Genomic DNA, 15,365 nt, shown 5'->3' on the forward strand with positions numbered 1-15,365 from the left:
GAGGTCAGTGGATGGACCCCAATTCATTCATTCTACTTTTATTACTCCGCTGTCAGAGAAGGTGATTGTCTTCTGTGTGTCCCAGGACTTTTTGATTCACAGTAATCAAGGACTGATCCCATGACACTGAAGTGGAAAGCATTGATCACAGAGTTGCCCTTGCCTGTTGGTTGCAATTACAGTGATTTTCTGCTTTGTGTGCGTGTGTGTGTGTGTGTGTGTGTGTGTGCGTGCGTGCGTGTGTGTGTGTGTGCGTGTGTGTTTAGGAAGTCTTGGGGTTGGAGAGCGGCAAAGGACAAGACAGATTCCAAACTGCACCAATGTCTGAAATGATGAAGGAAGGTTTGAATATGATATCAATTGTATTAGATGTATAATTATACTTTTCCTGTTGTTGTGGTGCTTATGCCTTTTTATTATTGTGGTGTTTTACATTTGAGCTCTATAAATGAACAATTCCTTAAGTGGTAATAAAGGTATTTTTAACTACAGATGAAACAAAATCTCTATCAAAAACAGTAGAATTATACTGCAGATTATATCAGCACTTAAGGAGTAGTCTCTGTCACCCCAATACAGTTCTTTCTTAAAACGATGATCAGAGAAACTGATCTAATCTTCCTAAGCAGGGGCTCCAAATTCCTTTTGTAAAAGTAAGAGATCATTCTCCGCATGCTAACTTGTAGATAAATTAAGATTAACTGCCTCACATTTGTAAAACAGTTCACTTTTAGAGTTCCCAAATCATATATGCTACGCTTTCATACAGAAAAATCAATATTTAATCATTTGAAATATGCTTATAGCTTTATGTATGTTTATATTGATGCTTACCTCATCTGAATCAATGTTAAGAGGTCATATAAGGAGCATGGTTTTAGAATCGAGTAGATGTACGTGGCACAAATATAGGTTGGTACCGTCATCTGTGTAGAAGTCTCATCTGCTGAACATGTCCATTTGTGCCTTGGCAATGTGTATTACTATTGTAAGATGGCAACATATTCTTAATTTGGTTAGTATTCACGATACTATATTCCTAGAAGTATACTCATTTGGAGCGCATGTTTCATCGCTACTAATAGCTGACAGCCAGTTTTATATTCGACTGTGAACTGAAAGTCACTTTAATCTGAATAAATGTATTTTTACATTAGTGACTGCCCACTGATTCTTTACAATGAATTTATAACATTTCTGTAACTCTTGAATGGCCTGTGTGTTTTCAAGGCAATTTCCAAACACCGATCATCTTTTCATTCCTCCAGTAAATAGCCTATAGCAGACGGCCTGTGCCACTGAAAAATCTTTAATAGGATCACGTTAAATGAAAGGATACAAAAGAGATTCTCGGCTGAAATGAAAGTATACAGTGTGATTCAGCATAATCTGCATTTTGCACCATTCCAGGCATATTTTCTATTTTCTCTCACTTGCTTGTGTTGAATTTTTACCTGTTAAAACAGGAAGTTTGGGTGAGACATATTGAAGTGCTCAGCCTTTTTTTCCATTACGCCACAGCTGTTAAACATGGGTTGCATCCGAAATAGCAAACTTCCTTATAGGCGAAAAACAGTATGTACCCCGATGGGACACTTCACTATCCCATGAGTCCATGGCAAAGGATTTGTGAATGACAACTGACGCTGGTAGGTCATAAGACAATAGCAACATATTTTGGTCCATTTCCCAGCAGAGAAAGATGGAAAATTTGAAATGTATATATTTGCAAAAGGTTAATTTATTCATTTACAAAGTTTGGAATAAATTAATTATTTTATTCAGCAAGGATACATTTAATTAATCAAAAGTGACCGTAAAAAAAATCCCCCCCAAAAATGATGTTCTTTTGAACTTTCTATTCATACAATAATTCTGGAAAAAAAGATTTTTACAAAAATATTAAGCAGCACAACTGTTTTCAATATTGATAAAAAAATAATAAATGTTTTCTCAGCACCAAATCAGTATATTAGAATAATTTCTTAAGGATAGTGTGGCATTGAAGACTGGAGTAATGGCTGCTGAAAATTCAGATTTGCCATTACAGAAATAAATTATTCAACATAATATTATAATATTCAAATAGAAAACAGTAATACTGTGAAATATTATTACAATTTAAAATAACTGTTTTTAGTATCAGAATTTTTGATCATATAAATGCGGTCTTGGTGAGCATAAGATACTTCTTTCAAAAACTTTACAAAATCTTATTGACCCCAAACTAATAATACATTAAATTCATCAATCACCAGTTTTGACAGAAAACTCCAAATCGAAATGATTCAGTATTTTGAAAAGGACACAGAGAATGCATCTAGTGAACAAAACAGGAAACAAATAAAAGTCTTCAGTATGTTACGGTTTTATGACTCCAGGATCTGCTGAAGCTGTTCAAAGACTCTGTACACAAAGGAAATGCAAACAGGCATCTATTCAATATCCACCCATAAATGTGGAGGCTGCTGGTCTGGACAAAGGCTGTCTAAATATCCTGCACCACAGTAGCCTTTAGAATATCATATTTTTCATCATTTTAGCTTTCGCTCTCTCACACACACACACTACGCACACACACAGGTACAACCTCAGACGACTCTCAGCATTTTTCAAAGTTTGAATGGTTGCATTTGAAGATTAAAGTTGAGTAACATGGACAAAAGAGCACTCTGCATGAAACAAAGTTAGTTTTATCTCGTCCAGGGAACACTAGTGGTCATGTTTATGTGATAAGGGAGAGAAGCGTAGGATGGTATGGCACATAGAGCTTTGCCTCCAAGGACTGTGCCGCTTCCTTTAGAGTCTCATTTACCATAATGATTGAATGTAAAGCAAAGGAAATAGTCAGATGTCTCACCACACACTCTACGCTAAGTGCTTTGTATTTTGTTGTGATGGGCCTACTTTAAATTCAGTCAATATTCACATGTGACCGGCATAATTGCAAGTTAATGAGACCATACGCAAATTGTAAAACTACATGTCCCACGACGCTGTACTTCACATTATTGTGCAAACTTGTTTTGCAATGTATGATTAAAAATTGTCCCGCTCTGCTCAACTTCAACTAAAATAATGTATTTTGCCTCTTTTTGCATTTATGGATCTGTATCACACTATACTGTCAGCCAGAGAGCGATGCTATAAAATTCAGGTTTCAGACTTTCTGCAGTTAATGTATTTCAACTTCCGTACAACTTTCGGAAAAAGACAGACAGCTGTCACTTTATAAAGTCTGAAAAATGAATCTATGTCGGAGTGATTGAGCTTCGGCTGTCAGCGCGTGAGTATGTGTGTGCACGCGCGTGAGTTTTTCTTGTGTGTATTTCCTGTAGCTGACGGACTGTGTTTAGGTTTCAACCTTTCCTGCCAGACTCATCACTGCCGCGTGTGAAAAAGATGTAACATTTTCCAAAGGTCATCCTGAGCTTTCAGAGATGGAGAAACATTGATAAAGTCAGAGGGATTATTTAATGTATGATGAATTATTAAAAAGGCCTGTTTTGGCTTGAGTACTTCCGTCTCCTCCATCTGTCATTACTTAGGCTACGGAGTTCACCTCACACACGACACATTCATCAGGTCCGTTTCACTTCAGTGCCATTCTGACTGGCACAATTGTTAGAAAAACAATCTTGTTAATTTTTTTCATGCACTATTCATGACCTTTATATAAAAAAAATTATAATAAAATGAGATGTTGTCACCGAGTTGTCAAAACATATCATTAGAGCAGCAGGAGACTTTGCATTGCCTGAAATTTTGACTATATATGTATATATATCTAACATACTAGGCATTAATATATAAAATGAAATATATTCACTTATGCCAAATATAACTGCCAGGCTTTAAATTTGGATGCCAACTCGCCTCCCAACTGAATAAAATCCAAGCCAGAGACTGATATAGGAAATATCCTTTTCCATGGTGACCTTCCAATAGTTAGACTTTATGAAACACCATTCTGTTTTATGTGCTTCATTAAAGTATATTAAACGAGGTGGTTGTCCTTAGTGATATCAAACTAATGATTATGCTTATATATTTGCAGGAACCTCCTCTCCCCTCAGACATTACAGAATGACATTTTATTTGTTTTGTGCTAATGTGGCCATGTTTCATATTTATTGCTGTTAATCTGTGTATCTAGAAATCTGCTGTGTGATTCCATATTTTTATGGAATTTATATCCTAATTTTACTACCAGGCATTTAGTGAATCATTAAGATTCCAATCTTTTAAATGGACAATGAAGTGTAATTTAAAATATTTTGCATTATATGCAGTCAAATCATTTTGAATGCAAGAATTTTGTTTAAATCGGTTATATTTAGTAGTTGATATTTTACTCTTTTATAAAAAATACATGTAACTATCTGGAATAAATAAAAATGGCTACTTCTTTTTGTTTAAAAAATGGTTTTAATGAGAACAAAATTATTGAGTGCTTTATTTTATTAAAGTGAAAATGTGTGCAAAACACTTTCACACAGAACTCAACACACCTGAGATCGTTTCATCTGCCTTACCTTCCTTTTAATTTGCACTTGCATAATCCCTGTGAGTTTAGAGATTTGCTTGATTCTTATCTGGAATTGATAATAGAAAGATTAAAAATATTGACTTCCAATACTAAGAGATGCCATAATGTGCATGTGCAACAGAGGCCAGTGGTTACATGTGCAAACAGCCTATAATTCAGCTTCAGTTCCCTGTGTGCATTTTGTATTTGATATTCATGCTGTGCTGGTTTGATCTCCCAATCACTGTGTATCAGTGTTGTTAATAATAAAATATATATTGTGATTGTATTTGCCATCATTGAAAATTATCCATTGAATTATGCACTGTTTGAACAAGATAAAGTTAGCCACATCAAAGGAAAAGTCATTGTGCTTAGTAAGTTTTCAAATGCACACAAATACACAATCCCATCAGTGAAAAGGCCAAAGTGACTCTGTAATACTGTTTTATTACATTTGTAATTTCTAGAACTATAAATAAAAATAAAATTAGCTACCAACCCCTTTAGAGTCCGTTATTCATAAAAACTCCCAGGTGAAGAAAAAAAACAAAAAACAGATGAGAGCAGCTGACCATCAGTGATTTAGTTACTTATTTTTGTAATGTATCCTTACTGAAGTATAACCTAAAGAAATAAGTAATACAATTTTGGGATTTTTTAAAATGTAGAATACATGCAGGAAATGCAGGTGGTTGTTAAGGTGCAATAAAGACATTTATAATGTTACAAAATATTTCTATTTTAAATAAATGCTGCTTTTTTAACATTCTATTCATAAAAAATTAAAAAATCTTAAACTTTTAAACCATTGTGTATGTGTATGGGATTTTATTTTTGCAAATTGTACTTAATAGTAACATAACAGTAATCACACAGCCTTACTCAACAAGCCACATTTGATGATTTGAGGTATCATTTACGTCTGTAACACAGGGCATGTTTAGTTACATTACCAATTGTAATACTTACGGTTAGGGACTGAAATACTTGAGTAATAGTAACAGTGCTGCCTTCCTTAGCATGCGCTACTAATGATGTCAAGTGTATCGGGTTGTGTTTATTGACCTGGAAACAGTTTAAAGACTTAAATCAGGACTTCTGGGTCCAGGTGCTTCAGAATGATCAGGGCCGACCAGGAACCCTGGGAAATAAACAGCCGCCCTTCATGCTCTTTTATCATCATTTCCATTACATCAAGCAGCTCGTTATCGGCAGTGTTTTTATTAAGTCTGCGGTTAATGTTGAGTGTCCGCTAAGTGAAAAGGCTCAGTGATTAATGCAGTAAAGCACTGTTCTCAGATCTGTTGACTAAAGCAGACTCATACACAAAAGTGCAGTACACAGGGACACAGAGGGGTGAATCCATCCTCGCTAGTGCAGAATTTCTCTACTGACTCCCCAGTGTGTCACTGCTGAGGAGGAGTCCGGTCTGACTAATGACTGTCTCTAACGTCCTATACTGGGACCCGTTACACTCTCACACACACACACACACTCTCAAAGCATCACTGCGGACACATATCCTCACGCACGCGTGTTAACTCCTACTCAGTGACTAATGATGGTGTCTTATGGCCCATACAAGGGTCAGTAAATCAATTACGCATTCTAATAAAGAAGCAGACACATCTCTCTCAGCCTGTCACCACTGATATATTACACATACTATGAGCGAGATTGCGTGTGTGTGTGTGTGTGTGTGTGTGTGTGTATGTGTGTTAACGCTCCACTGAGGCCTTTCCAACTCCCACGCCACAGTGTGGACTTATGATAGAATTATACTGAATAATAATGACAACTAACTACCAAACTAAATCACTTCAATGCCACCAAACTGTAAAACTAACATCTGCTCATTGTTTATTCTACCGCTATAAATCATCTTTAATTAGTGCTGAAAAATGATGTACATTTCATGTGTTCATTTAGACAAATTTCATCTTTTCAAGCGTGAAAATCAAACTGCTACTCTTTTTTTTTCACCGCATAATTATTAGTTTCAATAGCATAACAAGACTCACTTGCAGACAGCAGATGATGCATCCAACCAGGATTCTCTCCATAGTATAAATGGTGCCTATAAAAAGAAACCACATATTAAACTGTTTGAACTTGGAAACAATTGTCTATTTTACAGATCTAATTCACTGACCCATTGAACCATGATAGAAGTTTTGAACAGCTTTGCAATTGTCTAGGTACTTGCTTTTCTATCGTCTACCTCAAATTTCTATTAAGAATCACCTGTAATATATATCTAGTCTGACAAACTTGCATGTGCTATCTTTTATTTTTAACTCCTTGAATGTCTGTTTTTCGTGGCAAACTAAAATGAAAAATACTTTTCAACTTTTTTACATCATAAAATGTGTTGTGTGAAAATATCATTCTCCAGTTCTAGTGTCAATCCTTCTGGCCATTGTTGTGCAGTGGCAAAAACTTGTATTTTCTTGACTGGTTAGAACTAATGGATTGTAATAGAGTTGAGCAACATGTGTACAATTTAGTACAAACATTTATTTTTGACTGAGTCCCATCAAACTTTGGGTATTGAACGAACATGCAGTGACATCTAGTGACACCAGCAGCAATATATCCTGATGTCTCTAAAAGCAGATACATAGCAGGTTAAGAAATGGACACAGTGTCAGGAGTATGTATTAAGACTGCGTATCTTACAAGACTAATTAAAACCAAGTAAAAATTAAAAATTAAAAACACATTAAAAATAACTATATTCCCCACAGGTCATAGTTCAAATGCGATAAAGCCAGAAACTGAACTGTGTCTGGTTAACTGCGCGGATTCAAATCTTCCAGCCTTGTTAACAATGCACTCATTGTCTATTTGCATATTCACAATCATAGCCATCGGTGAGGTCATTAACCTCTTCTGATGTCAAACTATAATAGTGGTTTGGTACACGTTGTCAGCAACAACACTGTTTACTCAATCCATCGCTTTAGGGCATTTCCCCCCTCATTCTGAACGGCTGCAATTTGTATGTGACTAATACGCTATGGGTCATGACTGCAATGTGGAGTAATGAGCTGCCAACCCCTGTAGACTGTGTTATCCATAAACAATCACAAGCGAAAACATGTTAGTTTAAAGGCAGTGCAGCTGAGGGCAGCGGATATAGTGAGCGAGCATGAGAAATTACGGTTTTCTAGGGAACGAGAATTACAGTAAGGTCCTGGAAGTAGTAATGTGCCCAGAGCTCGAATAAACTACTAACCCATTTAAATCTGAACGCTTGATGTATTATAACAAAGTAACCAGGTTGCAGACAGCAGGATAGTCCAAACAACCAGCAAAACATGACTCTTTAAGTGCAGAGGTTGAGTTAACATCTAACACTATAATTCATGCATTATTTAACATTTATAATCAATTCAATATGCTCTACTTGTCAATGACATGTTGCTACGCTGCTGAAATGTGCACAGGTGAATACCAGTGTTGAATTTTCCCATTCCCATCTCGCATCCCCCAAAAAAAGGATATATATGTAAGGGATTAACATTGACAGGGTGACCAAGATTTAAATCACCCCTGAATGGGTTTATTTTTCTATAACAAACGGCTGTGTGAAGGAATAGCACACATACATCACGGAGACGTCTATTTGACATCTGCATTTACATCTGCAAGACGTATTTTTTAGAATGTTTGCTCATCTGCAATATGTCTATTTGATGTTTCCGATCAGATGTCAAATAGACAAATATTAGGTGTCTTTAAGGTGTTTATGATTTAGAAAGTATATAAAACTGACATCTGAAAGACGTCTGTCAGACATTTGACGTCTGTCAGACACAGAAGATGCTTTCCAGATCAAGAGATCTTTAAAACACATCTTGTAGAAGTACGTGTGCTAGTTCACCCAAAAATAAAAATTCTGTCAACATTGTCACCCTCCACTCGTTCCACAACTGTATCAGTTTCTTTCTTCTGTTAAACACAAAAGTAATGCTTCCACAAAAAAAAATGGCTCCTAACAAGTTCCTGATTAAATAAACAGCTAAAAACAGCCTAAGCTGGTTGGCTGGTTTTAGCTGGTCAGGCTGGGAGACCAGCTAAAACCAGCTTGACCAGCTAAAACCAGCTCCAACAGAAATCCAACAGCCGTATCGGTGTTTGTAATTGTATCACTCCGTTTGCACTACTTCTCACAGTGAGTGTCATGGCGGACACCCAAATTTGTGCTTATGGCTCACTCTACTCGTGATATTTGCTTTTATAATCCATTACAGCGTACAAAACAATCGTTCTAGCACTAACACTTCAACAGTATAACCGTAGCCTACTATTAATAATGAAGTCTTCCGGTTTCATTTACAGTAAATAAAGTCGATAACTGAGGTGCAAGATATGACACCAGCTGCTTCTGAATGAAACGAAAGAGAGTTTGCGATGTGATAGAAGAGACCTGAAAGTAGCGCCGGCCTCAAATACCCGGATGACCAGTCATACAGCGTTGCTTTTGACAAAGGTCATTACGAGGAAAAAAAATGACCTTGTCAGAATGTCACGACTGACCTTCAGAGAGTCGTTTATTAATACCTTGTAAACTTTTGGTGCATTCACCCATGTGGTAATTACCATAATTAATAGATGACAACTCAGCACTGTTCATGGGTTTGAATCAGGTATTATGCGTTTCTGTAGCAACTTTATTAAGGCCAAAATGTATCTGTGTAATTTTAGTAATGAATAGACAAAACCACAATGGGCCTACAAGTAACAACTGTTATCCAAATGCCTTGTAAAAGAACACCAATTATTCTCTCTTTTTTTATGACATCAAATTACGCTTTTTGTTGATGTTGGGGTGATTGTTCCCACCATAATAAGATAACCATAATGATAACTATAGTATGTTAGCATCCAAACCAATGCACAATAATATTCTGTTTGTTATGTTGTATGCCATGGCTTGAGCTCTTTAAAGTCAGATGGATTCTGATTGGCTGTCATTGTTTTTATCAAGCATCAACTGGAAAATATAGTTCTGAAAGGAATTACAACAATATTGTTCCTCTGTGTCTTTATCATTGTAGTTGTGGTGTGGACCTCCCTATTCTCATAAAATTAGAACGATTATTCAAATTTAAGTTATCGCTTTAGTGAGAACAGGTCTTTTGAGCACCGCTCCAGTTGTTATTTTCAAGTTGGAGGTGGGAAAATTCCTTGTAACTGACGTGAGTGTAGCCTATATTAGCCATCATTTATCGTAAAGAAGAGCTGAGGTGGATAGGTCCACGAATCCTAAGCCTTGACCTCTGACCCCTCTCTATTTAATGGGATGTGTCAAAGCATCACAGGCAAGCGAAACACATTTATACTTGGACTTGGAGTTGAAAAGGACAGTGTAAATAATCTGCTCCAAACAATCTGAGGGCATCTGTCACATTAATCTGAACGGGAATCGGGTGAGACGGATCCTCCTGTGGATGATGTTTTATTCTTTTTGTTCTTGTGTTGGAGAGTGGCCTTGAAGTATGATGAGATATGAACACACAAATACATGCTTAAAAGTATGCACACACACATACACTCCGCATTTGATATAAAATAGGGTATGTGAATACAATTGTTTGTGTGGGTCAGGTTTTGACTACATTGTGGGGGCCAAATGTCACCACAAAGATAGTAAAACCTGCATTATGCTAATTAATGTATTAATGAATATGTAAATATGTTAAATGGTTTCTGCTAACGGTTAGAAATTGTGTGTGTGTGTGTGTGTGTGTGCACCTGGTATTCATCACGTCCTGGGGACCAAATGTCCCCACAAGGATAGTAATACCAGTAAATCTTAATCTTGTGGGGACATTTTTTGGTCCCCATGAGGAAACAAGCTTATAAATCATACAGCATAAAGTTTTTTGAAAATCTAAAAATGCAGCATGTTTCCTGTGAGGGCTAAGTTTAGGTGTAGGGTTGGTGTAGGGCAATAGCACATACAGTTTGTACAGTATAAAAACCATTACGCCTATGGGATGTCCCCATAAAACATGGAAACCCAACATGTGTGTGTGTGTGTGTGTGTGTGTGTGCAATAAAGACAAAGGTGCTGTCTGTAACTAATATTATTCAGGTAACTCGCACCATGACAGTGGGAGAGAGCGTGGGAGAGATTGATTCGATGCCCCGGGCGTTGTCCTCCTTTCATTTGTTGGTTTCAGGGTTCAGATGATTCAAGAGCAGGCCAGTGGCATGAGCTAATTGAACAAGCTGAACTCTCACACCTCTCTAAGTGATTATCTTTAAATCTTTACAATTCTAATTCTGCACGGGTTTTAGGTTTGAGCATTGAAATGGTAATAATATGACTTGAAAAAAACTGATTACATTCACGAGCATCCATTCAGACGAGTTTAATTAATAGATAGTATTCATTAGTGAAGATGTTGTAACACTCCAGTGATAACGGCCTCATTAAAGCACGCGGCATTTATTTAATCTCTACTGCCACCTAGTGTCTCAAATATGACTTACATGAATAGTATTCGTCATGAAAAAAAAGTTAAACAAAATATTATAATAATCCCGTACATGGTCATTTTTACCATATCAGTGAACTTGCCAAACTTCTTGATTATCTGAAAAATATGGAGTTTCAACCTTTACAGACCCAGAAGGACTACTAATATAAAAAAACTAGATTTTCTTCTCATAATAACTTTCAGTAAAACATTATTACAGTATAGGTTATATAATTTCAGAGGCTATATAAAATCAGATCATGAGTTAATGTTTATTAAAGAATTTATGGTAACACTTTACAATAAGGTTTAATTCATAAACAATAATTATTTTTTCATTGCGTACCATGAACTAGCAATAAAAAACATTTTTACAGTTTTTAAATCTTGGTTCATTTTAAATTCTAAGTATATTATTGTTCATTGTTGATTTATTTTCCTTCATAATGCATGTTAGCTAATGTTTTCTAGTGTAATCTAAAAACGTGAAATTAATAAATGTATAGGAGCGTAGAATTAGCATAAATTAATAAAGTAATGAATTCCGTATTGTTTATTATTTGTTACTGATGGCTAAAATTTATTGAACTTTTTAATATATATATATATATATATATATATATATATATATATATATATATATATTTATATATCCTTGCAGTACTTTTAAAAACCCCCCAGGGGTCTACAGACCCCTAGTAAGCCCTGGATTGTGATGTTATACAACAAATGTAGATCTGGAATATGGAAGCAGGTAGCAATATTCAATTTGAAATATTGAATATTGTTACCCATATGCTTCCAAACATGAAATTCTAGTATGTATGTATGTATGTATGTATGTTTATTTATATGTATTTTTGTAATGTTTTTAATTTATGTATTTTTTGTGGCACACACAAACTCATAAAAAAGGTATAAAAGCTGTGACACTTTTCAAAAGTTACAAACACACCATTGAGGTACTAATAGCTACCAGTATTTCAGGTAGGCCAATACTGTTTCTCTTTAAGGAGTACCTTAAAAGGAACAGCTTTTTTCTGAGAGTGCAGAAAAATCCTCCTTTTTTTTTCTTTTCTTTTTTTTTGTGAACTACCCTTTTAAGTTTGTCCAACAGTTCTAAGACTTCAACATTCTCTTATTTCTCTGTAGTTCAACAAACATCCACCAGAGAACAGCATGACTCCATGCTGAGAGGAGACTTTTATATTCCAATAAAACAATTCAGAAAGCAGCGGGAGCTGATCTCAGGTCAGCATTTTTATTCTACTTGTGAATTTTTAATAACTGTCAGAAGATAGAGAATTACTTGAATATGAACAATAGAGGACAAAATCAGAGAGCGAGAACAAAGCATCACTTTATAACTTTTTCTCCCTGACATGCAAATATACACAGATTAGAAGCAGATAGGGTGATCACTTGCACTCCATATGTGACCATGGACCACAAAACAAATTTTGTAAAATTTTTGAAATTGAGATTTGTACAACATCTGAAAGCTGAATAAATAAACTTTCCATTGACGTATGGTTTGTTATAGGATAGGACAATATTTGGCCGAGATACAACTACAGGTACATCTAAAAAAAATAGAATATCGTGAAAAAGTTCATTTTTTCTTGTAACTTCTTTCAAAAAGTGAAACTTTCATATATTTTAGATTCATTACATGTAAAGTAAAACATTTCAAAAGTTTTTTTGTTTTAATTTTGATGATTAGTGCTTACAGTTCATGAAAGTCAAAAATCTGTATCTCAAAATATTAGAATATTTACATTTGAGTTTCAATAAATGACCATCCCTACAGTATAAATTCCGGTATCTCTTGTTATTTGAAACCCCAATAATGGAGAAGACTGCTGACTTGGCAATGATGCAGAAGACGAACATTGACGCCCTCCACAAAGAGGGTAAGTCACAGAGGGTCATTACTGGAAGGTGTGGCTGTTTACAGAGTGCTGTATTAAAGCATATTAAATGCAAAGTTGACTGAAAGGAAGAATTTGGGTAGGAAAAGGTGCACAAGCAACAGGGATGACCGCAAGCTTGAGAATACTGTCAAGAAAAGCTGATTCAAACACTTGGGAGAGCTTCACAAGCAGTGGACTGAAGCTGGAGTCAGTGCATCAAGAGTCACCATGCTCAGACGTCTTCAGGAAAAGGGCTATCAAGCCACTTCTGAACCAGAGACAACGTCAGAAGCGTCTTACCTGGGCTGTGGAGAAAAAGAACTGGACTGTTGCTCAGTGGTCCAAAGTCCTCTTTTCAGATGAAAGTAAATTTTGCATTTAATTTGGAAATCAAGGTCCCAGAGTCTGGAGGAAGAGTGGAGAGGCACAAAATCCATGTTGCTTGAAGTCCAGTGTGAAATTTCCACAGTCAGTGATGATTTGGGCTGCCATGTCATCTGCTGGTGTTGGTCCACTGTGTTTTCTGAAGTCCACAGTCAACGCAGCCATCTACCTGGAAATTTTAGAGCACTTCATGCTTCCTTCTGCTGACAAGCTTTATGGAGATGCTGATTTCATTTTCCAGCAGGACTTGGCACCTGCCCACACTGCCAAAGGTACCAAAAGCTGGTTCAATGACCATGGTGTTACTGTGCTTGATTGGCCAGCAAACTCCCCTGACCTGAACCCCATAGAGAATCTATATGGGGTATTGTCAAGAGGAAGATGAGAGACACCAGACCCAACAATACAGATGACCTGAAGGCCGCTATCAAAGCAACCTGGGCTTCCATTACACCTGAGCAGTGCCACAGGCTGATTGCCTCCATGCCACGCCACATTGATGCAGTAATTCACGCAAAAGGAGGCCCAACCAAGTATTGAGTGCATAGAAATGAACATACTTTTCAGAAGCCTGACATTTCTGTTTAAAATATCCTTTTTTTTATTTATCTTATGTAATATTCTACATATGTAAGCAATAATCATCAAAATGTCAAGAAATAAAGGCTTGAAACATTTCACTCTATGTGTAATGAATCTATATAATATATAGGTAACAAAAAATATTTACCTTTTTCATGATATTCAAATTTTTTGAGATGTACCTGTATTTGAACATCTGTAATCTGTTAGGATTATATTGAGAAATATTGAGAAAATTGCCTTTAAAGTTGTCCAAATGAAGTTCTTAGCAATGCATATTACTAATCAAAAATTAAGTTTTGATATATTTACAGTAAGAAATTTACAAAATATCTTTACTTAATATGCTAATGATTTTTGGCATAAAAGAAAAATCAATAATTTTGACCCAATGTATTTTTGGCTATTGCTACAAATATACCCCAGCGACTTGACTGGTTTTGTGGTCCAGGGTCACATATGATTTCAAAATACATTAAATTTTCTCTTTCTAGCATTTTTTTCTCTCCCTTGTTCAGTCTCTGAGATACATGAACATGAGTCAGGCTATGGGGTGAGTGTAGGCGGAGGTGAGAGCGGATTGTAAAGGGAGAGACACTGCTGAAGCTCACTGTACTGTATGTAGCAGCATGCACACAATATTCACTAACAATACAGCATGGTTGCTACACTATCATGGTATTACTAAGCACTGCCACTGCTGAAGCTTCACAAATGCTACAGAAAGTCAATTTTATGTGAGCCACAAAACCCATTTTTATTTCACATGGCCTTAAAATGTGTTACAGGCCCCTCATGCGCAGTATCACGTGCAAAAATAAAAAAATTACATTTTAAAGCCAAACATGTCAGCTGCAAGCCTGCAACAACACAAAGACAACTGGTGACATTACCAATACAAATAACCTCTAAAATGCCAGCAATCATCTCACCTGCCAAAAAAACACCACAGATTGAAATACAAATATTTGTAATGCATGAGACTTTAATTATTTAACAACTGCACAAAAATAACATTAGAAAGTGTAATTTTCAGTTCCGACACAGCTTAATTACAGTCATAAGATATCATGATGACATTAAAACCAACTCCAAAACAAATCATCTGAACTGAACAGAGCTGAATGGGAAGACTGGAGTCAACAGTTTGTGTGTATGTGAGTGTATGCATCAAGAATAAACAGCCCCGCGGTTATGCAAGATCCTCGTGGGAAATTGGCCAGATGTGCCTAACTTGAGACATGAGGCTTTCTACTCACTTCTTTCTGTCTTTTAAATGTACAATTCAGTTATTTTTACTGTTCTGTGACATCTGGAAACACAAAGACATAGCAGTCGACCTCCTCCAGATCTATTTAACAAATGATAAACAGAGTATAGGGACCTGCATCCCAACCTGTCTTGGTCACAAGAGTTTAGGACAGAGGATATGAGTGTAATGGAACACAACATAGGTGTGCTTAA

The 15,365-nt window shown here is 36.1% G+C and overlaps 1 protein-coding gene across 1 annotated transcript in view; it reads left to right on the top strand.

Moving 5' to 3' along the window:
- The window catches only part of LOC306885926 (VPS10 domain-containing receptor SorCS3-like), a gene marked incomplete at its 5' end in the record, with an annotated part of 60,396 nt that extends 59,241 nt beyond the window's left edge, over positions 1-1,155 (top strand). Inside the window, one exon of the mRNA XM_079442748.1 lies at positions 267-1,155. Coding sequence (XP_079298874.1) covers positions 267-328 — 62 coding nt within the window. The 3' untranslated portion in view covers positions 329-1,155. The remainder of the gene's footprint in view (positions 1-266) is intronic.
- Positions 1,156-15,365: the final 14,210 nt, after the last annotated feature.

This window comes from Barbus barbus (assembly GCF_936440315.1).
Source record: "Barbus barbus genome assembly, chromosome: 20".
Taxonomy (NCBI): domain Eukaryota; kingdom Metazoa; phylum Chordata; class Actinopteri; order Cypriniformes; family Cyprinidae; genus Barbus; species Barbus barbus.